Source organism: Perna viridis, chromosome 13 (genome assembly GCF_037379345.1).
Source record: "Perna viridis isolate PV_CMFRI_1.1 ecotype Kerala chromosome 13, ASM3737934v1, whole genome shotgun sequence".
In the NCBI taxonomy this organism is placed as follows: domain Eukaryota; kingdom Metazoa; phylum Mollusca; class Bivalvia; order Mytilida; family Mytilidae; genus Perna; species Perna viridis.
The window spans coordinates 10,405,213-10,418,540 of NC_142457.1; the positions used below are offsets into that span (position 1 = coordinate 10,405,213).

Consider the following 13,328-nt stretch of genomic DNA (forward strand, 5'->3'; position numbering starts at 1 on the left):
CAATATCTTCGATGATTAGGAAAAATATAAGAATGCACAAGATGTAGAACAAAGGTGAAATGCATTTGACATAAATTTGTATTGACCTTATATGCTTTAAACATTATTTACCTCCCATCTTTAATCTTCCTGCAGCTGAAAATGAAATAGAATATTTTAGTCACAAGGTAAATGTTAAAACTTGAAGCTGAAAATCGTATTTTGATAACCAATTGCAGTTACATATTCTCCTTTCTTCTAGTTAAAATGGATGTCAAAATGGATCACTTTCAAACAAACTTTACATAAATTAATTTCAAAACAATATCAACCAAACAATCTAAATTGAATTGAAAATGTATAGAAAGTGGATAACAATTTTAGAAATTATTTACATAACTCTGATAAATTTATAATTACGAATACAAAATCTACATTCAATTGAAAACCAACGAGGTTACTGTTGATGTATTTCGCTGTTAAAGATTGCTTTTTTTTAACAGTTTTTTAGTTTCAATCCCATAAGACGAAAAAGACGATAATCACCACGGAATTGAAAAAAAAGTATCTACATCATGGAGTAAAAGACAATATCTTCGATCATTAAGAAAATATAAAAATGTGAAAGATGTAGATTAAAGACGAAATGCATTTGAAATCAATTTGTATTAACCTTATATGCTTTAAACATTATTTACCTTCTGGAGACCAGAACATTTCTGCAGCTGAAAACAAAATAAAATATTGTCGTCACAAGGTAAGTCTTAAAAAAATAATGTGAAACTCGTATTTTGATAAACAATTGCAGTTACACATTCTCCTTTCTTCTAGTTGAAATGTATGTCAAATTGGATCATTTTCAAAACAAGCTTTACCCATACTATTTCAAAACTATTTCAGCCAAAGAATCCAAATTGAATTGAAAAATGCATGAACATTGATAACATCTTTTGAAATTATATACATACCTCTGATAAATTCAAAATTTCGAATACAAAATCTACATTCAATTTGAAATTAACGAAGTTTATGTATTTCGCTGTTATAGATTGCTATTTTTTAACAGTTTCTTCAGTGTCAATTCCATAAGACGAGAAAAAAGATAATCACCAAGTAACTGAAAAAAGTACCTACATCATGGAGTAAAAGACAATATCCTCGATGATTCAGAAAATATTAAAGTGTAAAAGATGTAGAATAAAGACGAAATGCATTTGAAATCAAAATGTATATGCTTTAAACATTATTTACCTCCTAAAATCCAGAACAATGCTAATGCTGAAAACAAAATAGATTATTTTAGTCACATGGTCAATCTTAAAAGCTGATGCTGAAAATCGTATTTTGATAAACAATTGCAGTTACACATTCTCCTTTCTTCTACTTGAAATTTATGTCAAAGTGGATCACTTTCAAACAAACTTTACACACATTAATTTCAAAACAATTTCAACCAAACAATCTTAATTGAATTGAAAATGTATAGGAATTGGATACCAATTTTAGAAATTATTTACATAACTCTGATAAATTTATAATTACGAATATATTATCTACATTTAATTGAAAATCAACGAGGTTACTTTTATGTGTTTCGCTGTTATAGATTGCTATTTTGTGAAAGCTGTTTTTAGTTACAAACCCAAACGACGAAAAAGAAGATAACCACCACGGAATTGAAACAAGTACCTACATCATGGAGTAAAAGACAATATCTTCGATCATTTAGAAAATATAAAAATGTGAAAGATGTAGAATAAAGACGAAATGCATTTGAAATCAATTTGTATTAACCTTATATGCCTTAAACATTATTTACCTTCTGGAGACCAGAACATTTGTGCAGCTGAAAACAAAATAGAATATTGTCGTCACAAGGTTAGTCTTTAAAATTAATATGAAAATCGTATTTTGGTGAACAATTGCAGTTACACATTCTCATTTCTTTTAGTTGAAATGTATGTCACAATGGATCATTTTCAAAACAAACACATATAAATTTCAAAACAATATCAACCTAACAATCAAAATTGAATTCAATTGATAACATCTTTTGAAATTATATACGTATCTCTGATAAATTTATAATCACGATTACAAAATCTGCATTTAATTGGAAATCAACGCGGTTACTGTTATATATTTTGCTGTCTCAGATTGTTTTTTTTTTTTTGAAAGTTGTTTTTAGCTTTCTTGTCTCATGGGAATAAGACGAGAAAAAAGATAACCACAATGTAATTGAAAAAAATACCTATATTTTTAGTAAAAGACAATATCTTCGATGATTAAGAAAAATAAAAGAATGCACAAGATGTAGAAGAAAGATGAAATGCATATGACATCAATTTGTAATGACCTTATATGCTTTAAACATTATTTATCTTCCATATTTAACCTTCGTTCAACTGAAAACAAAATGGAAAAAACTTAAATATTTAAGATGAAAATCGTATTTTGATGAAGATATGCAATTATTTCTCCTTTTTTCTGGTTGAAAGGATGAGGATCCATAAGGCCTTATTCTGCGCACTAAAATAATTGTTAAAAAATTATCATCAATTCGTAAGGAAACTAAATAATACTGTAATTCATATTGTAAATTTTCAATTTTATGCATCTAGTTTGTGATTTAAAAAATAACAATACAGAAACGAAAGCACAAAAACCATCTGAAAGGCTATTCTGTCAGAAACATAGCATTTTTTTCACTCTTCTGCCACTTATATTATAGTGAGATCCAGCGTTAACAAAAAAAAAAAAAAAAAAGATTGAAACTGAAAGTGTGCATTTATAAATTCTTTCTACAAGAAAATGGATTTTTGGTCAACGCTGGATCTCTGTGTGCATTTAACAAAAAACATTAACAAATCACGCTTAAAATCGCTTCAAAAATTACTAAGTCGTACTTTAACTGTACATGTATCATGTGACCTAACTACTGTCACGTGATTAAGCACCTGGCCACCCGTGTAATATACACTGAAACCCTAATTACACTGTAGCAAGTGCAGTAGATGTAATAACTAATGAGCTATTATATCATCTTTATGCCAAAGAATGAAATAAAGTTCGAAATAATCTTTGATCAGTCGCCGATTTTGATATAGCCACTGCTATGAACATGTTTGCATGTACTTGAATGCACTTACTTTGAACCACTTTACTGTCATTTACTTGGGTTTAATATTTGAATCTTATAATTTTCAATATTTGTTTCTCTAATATTCGTATAAATCTCCTCGATAAAAGATGATATACTTTTGCGTAGAACGTAGTACGAAAATGGGAGGCTTTCAATAAGCTAGTGTATAGAAACCTGTAGCACGCTGTCGATAGATAATTTTGTTTCTAATATTTTTTTTGCATTTTATTCCCTTATGCGATCCGGCAAGTATGAAACACTGTTATAAGATCAAGCGCGAATAAAGCTTTTTACTCGCTCATGTTTTTATTTTGGAAGTAGAAAAATTAAAAGCCGTTTGCTTTTTTGCCAGAAAAAAAATCCAGGCTCTGGGTATTTATCTATTGCAATGATTAAGCACAGTTCTATAAAACAAAGTTCTTTCAACACTGCTTTCTTTATCCGGGAAAAAATTCTTCAATACATTTACATTTACAATGTGCACAATTTGTACGGAGTTTTTGGGTGTATTAAATCCTGTTGCTTAAGTTTCTTGAATATAAAGTAAATTTTCCAACATTTCTTTCGTATTTAGTGTACACCTACACAAAACTGTTATATAGGGAAGTACTATGATGCACCGCTTAGAAGGATCATGGATGCATGTACATGCAAATTCTTCACGTTCATGTGCTTAATAGCTTACATGTAATTTTAGTATTTGTAGCGACAGCCAGATCTAATACAATATTCGTGCTGAGCTGTCCTGTCGTGGATTTGATGGGGTGCGACAATGCCTTATACATATAAGTTGTTGTCAGGTTAAATAAGCATGGTCTGACAATCTGAGGTTTAGTGGTGTGAATATCCACGTGAAATTACTTTTCGAACATGAATTTAACATATGCCAAGCTTTCATGCATTTTAGAGGAGATATGGGTAGCATTGATGTTAATCTTGGGAAACTCTACAAAAGGAAACCCTCTGTTATCTTTATCCAAAATTGAAGTGCGTCACTTCTCGGCTTCTTAACTTCTCAGTGACATCCCCATTACCACGACTGATGAATAGTAAAAATTTCGAAAGCGGCAGGATTTTAGCTCCCATCGGGAGAAGGACAAAACTGTTGGAGATTACAGAATGTATGATAAAATATCGGGAGATTCCAGCCAATTGACAAGTTTATCAACAATGATTGGAGCATGTACGTGCTTATTATGTTTCAGCTGTGGTATGCAGTTGAGAAAGAAAGGTAACACGTGAATTTTGTATTTGCCCCATCTCTGTTGATTCTATTTTCAGCGGAACATACTCGGATACTCAATTATCACCGAATTCTTCACAGGGCTCAAAAAAAAATAAGTCATCATACGTATGACTCTACATGTTAATTGGGGTTTTTAGGTCTTGATTCCTCACTCCATTATTTTATCTTGATATTCCCCACTCTAACTGTTTGGGAGTACGTCAACGTGTTGAGTGTTTACCCCACATCTTGTTAATATATATGTCTAACAGATAGCGTAAACCATAACACTAAGGTGCACCTGTTTTTTTAACTTATTCAACATATACTGAGTGCATATAAAGAGCAATCAAGGGAACCAAGGCCATGGTGGCAATCAAAAGAATGCAATCCAGGGAAAAAAACAGACATGGAATACAGACACAAACAACAAAGAACACAAAGTAACTAAAATCATACATACAAAGCAACAAAAGTAAATGAGCAACTCGGACTCCACTAAAAAGTGGGAGCATGGAACAGGTGTACCGGTAGGGTAAGCGTCCTTTGCTTTTCTAGAAACACCCGCCGAGTTGCTCATAAAAAGTCAAGTCCGGGGTAGACAAACGACTAAAGGCAAACTATGACCCGTTGAATAAATCAGTTTTCATGGTGCTGATGGATACACCATAACGATCCACGAGTTCATGATGACGACCATAAAACTTCTGTAGTGATGACTTCAATCTTGTAGCAACATAACCCTGTTCCAGAAGCCTATTTGTTAGAGTTCTAGCGCGATACAAAAAGTCTGCGTAGTTTCGGCAAGCTCTGGCATAACGTATGAGTTGTGATATGAACACTCCATACGAAAATGAAAAGTCATCACGTTTGTCGTAAAGTTTGATCAATAGTTTTCCTTTGCCATCGATTTCCAAGTGTAGGTCAAGATATGAGGCTGACTTCACAGTGTCTGTAGTATCCTTTATCTCAAGTTCTTTTGGGTAGATGCGACGTATCAAATCCCCGAAATTAGGATTGTTTAAAGATAATACGTCATCTATATAGCGGAAACTGAGATTGAAGGATCTAGTCAAACGATATTCTTTCTTTCTGATCAAATCAGCTATAAAGTCAGCCTCATAAGAGTGAAGAAATAGGTCAGCAAGTAAAGGAGCACAATTTGTTCCCATTGGAATGCCGACCGTTTCTTGAAAAACACGTCCACCACACTGGACAAATATGTTGTCGATTAAAAATTCCAGCATTTTGTAAACATCTTCCTCTGTAAATTTGGAAGATGATTTGGAATTATTTCTTACAAAGTATGAGGAATCTCTACCAAGAACTATATATTTGTATCTAGGTGTACCATCTTTTTTGGAAAAACAACGATGTATAATGTTTTTAAGTCGGGATTTAACTGAGTATGGGGAATAGAAGTATACAGTGTTGAAAAATCATAATGCTATTATATTCAGATAATAGTCTTGAACTGATTGTCTCCAAAAGATCTTTCGAATTTTTCATCATCCACATTGAATTAATACCACTACAGGAGTAACAAGTGTTGTGGTAGGACTGCAGACCATCTTTGACAGTTGTGAGTAAGAAGTTAAAAGTTTTGAAAGAGGTTTGGTGGTACATTTTGCAGATCCATCTATGAAACGTTGTTTGTATGGATTCTTGTGAACTTTAGGAATCCAGTACATAGACAGTAAATCACAATCATCGTCCTTGGTAGAGAGACCAAAAGAGGATAGCACAGATTTATGGTTTTCCACAATATCTTCTTTGGAGAGAGTGGTAGCAGTATAGGTCTTACCACTGCTTTTATTTTCTACGTCTACCTCTGATAATAAACATTGGATATAAAACGCTTTGCAGACAAAAACAATGCTGTTTTGGGCTTTGTCTGCTGGTACGACAGCATATTTGTCATGTATAGTAGACAATGTTTTTGCTACATCGGGGTCTTTGAAAACTGATGTAGCCTTGGCACTCATTGACCTACTTAAAACTTTCATTCGTTTCACAAGTAACGACCTCACGGCCTTTAACCACTCTGACAGAGAATCAATGTCTTCTTGTCCTCGTTTTACCCATTTTCTTGCATAGTCCTCGACGGCATCCATAAGAACTTTAAAGTTATAATTCCAATTTATGGAGCGGGGTTCACGGTACTTGAGACTTTTAGAAAGGATATTACGTAGAGATTCGTTTTCGATACTGGTTAAATCTCCCGTAACGACGTGACCATAAGGACCATATTTGAATGGAGAGGTTTTGCAAGAACAGTCAGGTAGTTTACCCTCAAAGTTCTGCAATAGCCTTTTATAATTGAAAATTTTGGATGCAATGGATGAAGTATAGGAATATGAAATAATTGGTATGGGTTTGTCTTTGAAATGTGGGGAAATTTTGTTGGTAACGTTTTTGTGATGGAGGATGTTAGCCAAATTAATTGCATCTATACCTTTGTTGACAAACGGTAGTGGAAGAAATGATCGTTTTCCTTCAACTTGACTTTTCAAACAAACTGGTTTGAAGAGCCTGTGGAAACCAATATCCAAAATGATGGCAACAAGTCTGTATAATGATGAGGTGGGGTCAAAAACAGGAGTATCAAGACTTGTTTTGTAAAGGGAATGTAGTATAGTGAGAGGTATAGAATAAAGTTTGGTTCTAATGTGATGAAGTCCAAGAGGTTTTTGTATGAAAGGAAGAAGACCATCTATGGAGACATCATGTAACTTAGGTGACGTATAGTGGCGATGGCCATGACTCCTTTCCGGTCTTGGATTTTTGTCAAATAAATTCATCACATTCATGCTATTGTTATATTGGCTTGAAAGGTTTCCTATACTTTTGATGTCATTGCATCCGTAAGGTATTGCAGTACCTAGTCTGCGTATTCAGTACATCTCTTTTTACCTACGATAGTTTTTACTTAGAAAGGGACTATTCGTAGGATGGTAAATATTTTCTAAAATACGGACTTTCATGGAGAGGATTGAATGATCGTGTTGATTAAAGTGTTGATAAACTGTCGGGAATTTGGTGGTGTTAATTCCCGAACGATGACCGCACATTCTTTTATTTAATCGTTTTTGCGTTTCTCCGACATATATTAAACCACATAAGTTGCATTCTAATCCATATATTAAGTTTGTTGATTTGCAACTTAAGTCATCGTGACTTCTTGTATGGAAGATTTGTTTGTAAGGGAACTGGAGAAGTAAGGGTCGGTTATAAGAATGTTGCATGTTTTACAATTTTTAATACCACATTTTGATATGGTACAATGTGGTTCGTCATCGTTGTAGTCAAATATGTCGTTTAAAGTGATGGAACATGGTTTGATTATTTTAAAATAGTCAGTATTTTTGTACTGGAATAGATGGTCTGCAGACTAAACGTGTGATTGGGTACTTTTAGTTGAATTGGTCGGGGCACTTTCCATACCAGATGTGACTGTGCCAAGAATCCCATCTGGGGACACCACATACTTACAAGACAACAGAGTGTCCGATCTGCTGTCAGGTTCGGACCTTTTTATACCGGGCGACTCCGAGCCAGTTTTTCTTTCATTCCTCTTGTTAAAACCATAAATTAAAAAAAAAATGTATTACTGGGTTGATGATACCCTCGGGGACAAAATCCACCAGCAGAGGTATCGACCCAGTGGTGTGAAAGAGCAATCAAGGGAACCAAGGCCATAGCGGCAATCAAAAGAATGCAATCCAGGGAAAAAGACCAGACATGGAAAACAGACACACACAACAAAGAACACAAAGTAACTAAAATCATACATACAAAGCAACAAAAGTAAATGAGCAAAGTGGGAGCATGGACCAGATGCACCGGTAGGGTAAGCGTCCTCTGCTTTTCTAGAAACACCCGCCGAGTTGCTCATAAAAAGTCAAGTCCGGGTTAGACAAACGAGGAAAGGAAAACTATGACCTGTTGAATAAATCAGTTTTTATGGTGGTGATGGATACACCATAACGATCCACGAGTTTATGATGACGACCATAAAACTTCTGTAGTGATGACTTCAATCTTGTAGCAACATAACCCTGTTCCAGAAGCCTATTTGTTAGACTTCTAGGGCGATACATAAAGTCTGCGTAGTTTCGGCAAGCTCTGGCATAACGTATGAGTTGTGATATAAACACTCCATACGCAGGAGCCGAAGGGATGTTGCCATGGATGAAAGGAAAGTTGACAATTCTGAATGAAAAGTCATCACGTTTGTCGTAAAGTTTGGTCAATAGTTTTCCTTTACCATCGATTTCTAAGCGTAGGTCAAGATATGAGGCTGACTTCACAGTGTCTGTAGTATCCTTTATCTCAAGTTCTTTTGGGTAGATGCGACGTATCAAATCCCCGAAATTAGGATTGTTTAAAGATAATACGTCATCTTTATAGCGGAAACTGAGATTAAAGGATCTAGCCAAACGATATTCAAACTTTGTTTAGTTCTTTTATAAACGAAAATAAATTTTCTCTTTTGATTTTTTTTTAAAAACGAAGATTAAATAAATTGTTTTAATTTTAAAAAATTGAACTATTTTAAGTTCATTAAAGGGCGATAATTTTATTTCATTGAGTAGGCGCTACGGCGCCTTATGTAGCCTCATCCTTTATGTCACAATATCATTTTTAAAACAAGATTTATACAAATTAATTTCAAAATTATTTCAGACAAACAATCTAAATTGAATTGAACAATGCATAAAACATTGATATCAATTTACGATATTATTTCAAATTTTTCTGATAGATTTATAATTACGAATGCAGAATCTACATATAGTTGGAAATCAACGAGGTCACTGTCATGTCTTTTCTGTCTAAATTTGCTATTATATTTAAAAGATTTCAATCGCACAAGAAGATAAAAAAAGATTTAACAATGAAATTAGAATAGCTGTCCATATCAAAGAGTAAAAGACACTAACTTTGAACCATAAAAAAGAAAATTACGAATATACAAGAATGTAGGTGCGCCAGACGTCAATTTGTAATGGCCTTATATGCTTTAAACAATAATTTACCTTGTGAAAGCGTGGGCAGTACTTTAAAATAAAAATTTTAATATTTTATTTACAAAGTATGTTTTTAATATTTGGAATGAAATCATTTTTTGATGAACAATTGTAGTTTTACACATTCTTTTTTCTTCTGGTTGTTAGAGTGTAAAAATGGATCATTGTCATAAGACAACTCATACGCTATGCCAGAGCTTGCCCAAACTACGCAGACGTTTTGTATCGCCCTAGAACTCTAACAAATAGGCTTCTGGAACAGGGTTATGTTGCTACAAGATTGAATCCATTACTACAGAAGTTTAATGGTCGTCATCATGAACTCGTGGATCGTTATGGTGTATCCATATGCACCATGAAATCTGATTTATTCAACAGGTCATAGTTTTCCTTTCCTCGTTTGTCTACCCCGGACTTGACTTTTTATGAACAGCTCTGTGGGTGTTTCTAGAAAAGCAAAGCTTAACCTACCGTAGCACCCTGTCCATGCTGGCAGTTTTTCGTGGAGTACATTCTTTTGATTGCCGCTATAACCTTGGTTCCCTTGATTACTCTTTCAAAACAAGTTTCACGCAAATTAATTTCAAAATTATTTAAAGGAAACAATCTAAATAGAACTGTTCAATGTATGAAAAATTCATATCATTTAGGAAATTAATTCACATATTTTTGATAAATTTATAATTACAAATACAAAATCAAATCAACATTTAGTTAGACACCAATGAGATCACTGTAATGTATTTTTCTGTCTAAAATTACAAATTTGTAAAGATGTTTTAGTTTCTATCCCACAAGAATATAAACATGATAGCCACAACGTAAATAGAAAAGTTGTCTTTCTTTTAAGGCAAAAGACAATGTCTTCTATATGTTTGGAAAATTCTTTGCTTGGAAGATATTTTTAAAGAGTAATCAAGGGAACGAAGGTTATAGGGTAATCAAAAGAATGCAGTCTAGGGACAAAGACCAGACATGGAAAAGAGACATACACAACTAAGAACACAATGTAACGAAAATCTTACACTCAAAGCAACAAAAGCAAATGAGCAACTCGGACTCCATTGCCAACATGGAGCATGGACCAGGTGCACAGATTGGATAAGCGTCCTTCTATATCAAAACTGTATTATGGTAATAAGATTACGTAATTACATAACGCTGCTTAGGAAAAATGGCTACATCGTGACATGAACATCAAAATGAAAGTTATAAAAGTTAATGGTTTATTTTTTTCTTTATTGAAAGAGATCGTTAAAATTTGCAGAATTTTTTATCCAGTAAGTTTAACGTAAGTCCTTTTTTTAAGTTCATATATTTTTAGCTCGAAATCTTAAAATGGAAAACTCTCATCTATAAGGAAGGATAATCTTCATTGTATGTTTTATCTTTGAATTATGTTTTTCTCGGTTCTGATATTGATTATCTTGTAATATAGATTAAATAGTAATAACTTTATCAATTTGATTTTACTTCCTGTCAACACTTTCTATCTTTGCATTTGCACATATACCTTATTTCCGTTAGGCACTTTTTTTATTAAGTCCAGTTGGACTTGTTTTATTGATCTTTTGTTTAAATAAACTATGTGTATTGATCAGTTTCAGTTGCTTTTGGGTTTTTAAATTGCTTACAGAAACAGCGAGTATCCTATATGGGTAGGTACAGCTAGTTGTCTGTCCGATTTGTTAAGGTGTTTGTATATCGCCCTAGGACTCTTACAGTTAGGCTTCTGGAACATGGTTATGTTGCTACAAGATTGAAGTCGGCACTACAGAAGTTAAATGGTCGCCATCATGAACTCGTCGTGGGTCGTTACGGTTTTTCCATCTGCACCATGCAAACTGATTTGTTCAACGTGTCATAATTTTCCTTTCCTCTTTCGTTTACCCAGGACTTTAATTTTTATGAGCAACTCGGCGGGTGTTCCAAGAAAAGCAGAGGACGCTTACCGTACCAGTGCACCTGGTCCATGCTCCCAGTTTTTAGTGGAGTTGCTCATTTGCTTTTGTTACTTTGTATGTATTTTTTTAAGTTACTTTATGTTCTTTGTTTATGTCTGTTTCACATGTTTGGTCTTTGTCCCTGTGTTGCATTCTTTTGATTTCCTCTAGAACCATAGTTCCAATAATTACTCTTTCATACTTTGTAGTTTCTTTTAATCACAGATCAGCTCATGACAATGATTTTTTGTATAAAGAAACATCTTAATCATTATCGTGGTACAATCTTTACGATATGAGAAAATATACTTAAAAGGTATATAGTTTTAGGCCTTGGCGGCATTTGTGCAACAAGCCTCTCCACAAAATACCAACCAAATTGAAATTATCAGCTTATCGTTTACCAGTAAACTTACACTCTTCAGAGTAAATGAGTTGCGGCTTTTCTTTCATTTTGATTGTATCTTCCATATCGAAAACAGATTGATTTGAACACGTTCAATTTGATGACACAATGTGTTTGATTTTATATACTTTTCATGATTTGCACAATATGTCACAAATGGATATAAAATGGGAAATTTAGTCCATACATATTTTTTTTATATTTGTGAATAAATATCAGATAAAATGCCTTCGAACTGCAATATACAAATATAAAGTAATTGTTTAAACAGCAGATACTTTAAATGCAGACTCCACAATAACAGTAAATACCTAGACTACATTTACTACCATAAATCAAGAAAAATGTCAGCTGCCTGAAGTAAAGACTTCATTGTTAAGAAAAGTGATAGATCAATATGTCACTAAAGATGCGCCACTTTTTTTAATCTGAGCCTAGCAAGATTTTCACTTGAGTGGTGATTCAAAGAAACCATGGCGGTGCAGTGAATTAATTGCTAAAGGAACAGGCTGGATGAAGAAGGGAAAGAAGTATTAACATTCGGAAACATATAAAAAATATGCTAAGCTAAAATAGATGACCAATAAATACAGGTCGGTCAAACTTATATAGGATCCATTGTAACATTAGCCAGTGATTCTGCTGTGAACATTACTAGGAGCTTTGGCAAAGTAAATTCTGGTTAATTGAAATATGGAAGTTTTCCATCCATATAAAGGTAAAATTATTTAACAGCTTTGTTGTGTCAGTCCTGACATGCGGAGATAAAATTGGCATACAACAGGACGAGATGAAGCTTGACACATTTCGGAATAGATGCCGGAGAAAACTAGTAAGAATAAGATAGCCAGACAGTGAACAGTTACATTTGAGAACAATGACATGAACATGTGTGATATAATAAAGGAATTGAAAATGGATTGAAAAAAAAAAAACATTTTATGTACAACAGCTTTTTCGTGACATCCAGAATGATAAAATAAAAGTGGTTGGCCTAAACCATGTCAACTATCAAAGAAAAGGACTACATGTAATCGGTAAGACATATTTGAGTCAGCAAGGTGTTAGCAAGGATAAAAGCAAAGGCTAGACATATTGAATGTGTTAGGACCTTAAGAAACAACGGCAATGAGAGGGATAGGTGTGGTGAGTTAAGGTGTGGAAATAAGAACATTCAAAGTATTGCTCGTGAACTAGTAATTGGGTTTCGTATATTTATTCAAATGCATTTTACTATTTTATAATAAATTTCGGATCAATTTGATCAGTGATTGATGTAAATCATACAGAACTTTTACTTAAATAATTTGATACAATTCATATATTTAACCTTTCAAATTAATATTTTGAAAACTTGCATTATAAAATTAAAGACTACTTACCAGCTCGATGAAATTGCTTTGAGAACGAGTCCGTTACCGATACAAAAAATTCTCATGCTATTTTTAGAATAAAAAAAACCTGTAATTATATAAAGTTTACTCAATATCGAAAATGACTAAGTAAGGTGATCAACCAACCCAATTCTTTTTTTCTAATTTTATCACAAGAACTGTAAAGATAATGGCTAAACAGAGTTTTATTTAGTTCGGGATTATTGTTC

General features: G+C 33.3%; 1 protein-coding gene across 25 annotated transcripts in view; it reads right to left on the minus strand.

Moving 5' to 3' along the window:
• Positions 1-13,218, minus strand: part of LOC148599527 (uncharacterized) — a 55,733-nt gene extending 42,515 nt beyond the window's left edge. For 18 of the 25 annotated variants that reach the window (XM_088559621.1, XM_088559622.1, XM_088559615.1 and 15 more), the window contains exons 1-5: positions 13,108-13,192; positions 1,799-1,825; positions 1,231-1,257; positions 678-704; positions 112-135 (exon numbers count right to left, since the gene is read on the minus strand). In XM_088559621.1, coding sequence (XP_088415747.1) covers positions 112-135; positions 678-704; positions 1,231-1,257; positions 1,799-1,817 — 97 coding nt within the window. In that variant the 5' untranslated portion in view covers positions 1,818-1,825; positions 13,108-13,192. Of the gene's footprint in view, positions 1-111; positions 136-677; positions 705-1,230; positions 1,258-1,798; positions 1,826-2,335; positions 2,356-11,010; positions 11,106-13,107 lie in introns of those variants that run through there. The other 7 variants (XM_088559626.1, XM_088559623.1, XM_088559618.1 and 4 more) reach the window with 5 other exon arrangements.
• Between the last annotated feature and the right edge of the window lie 110 nt (positions 13,219-13,328).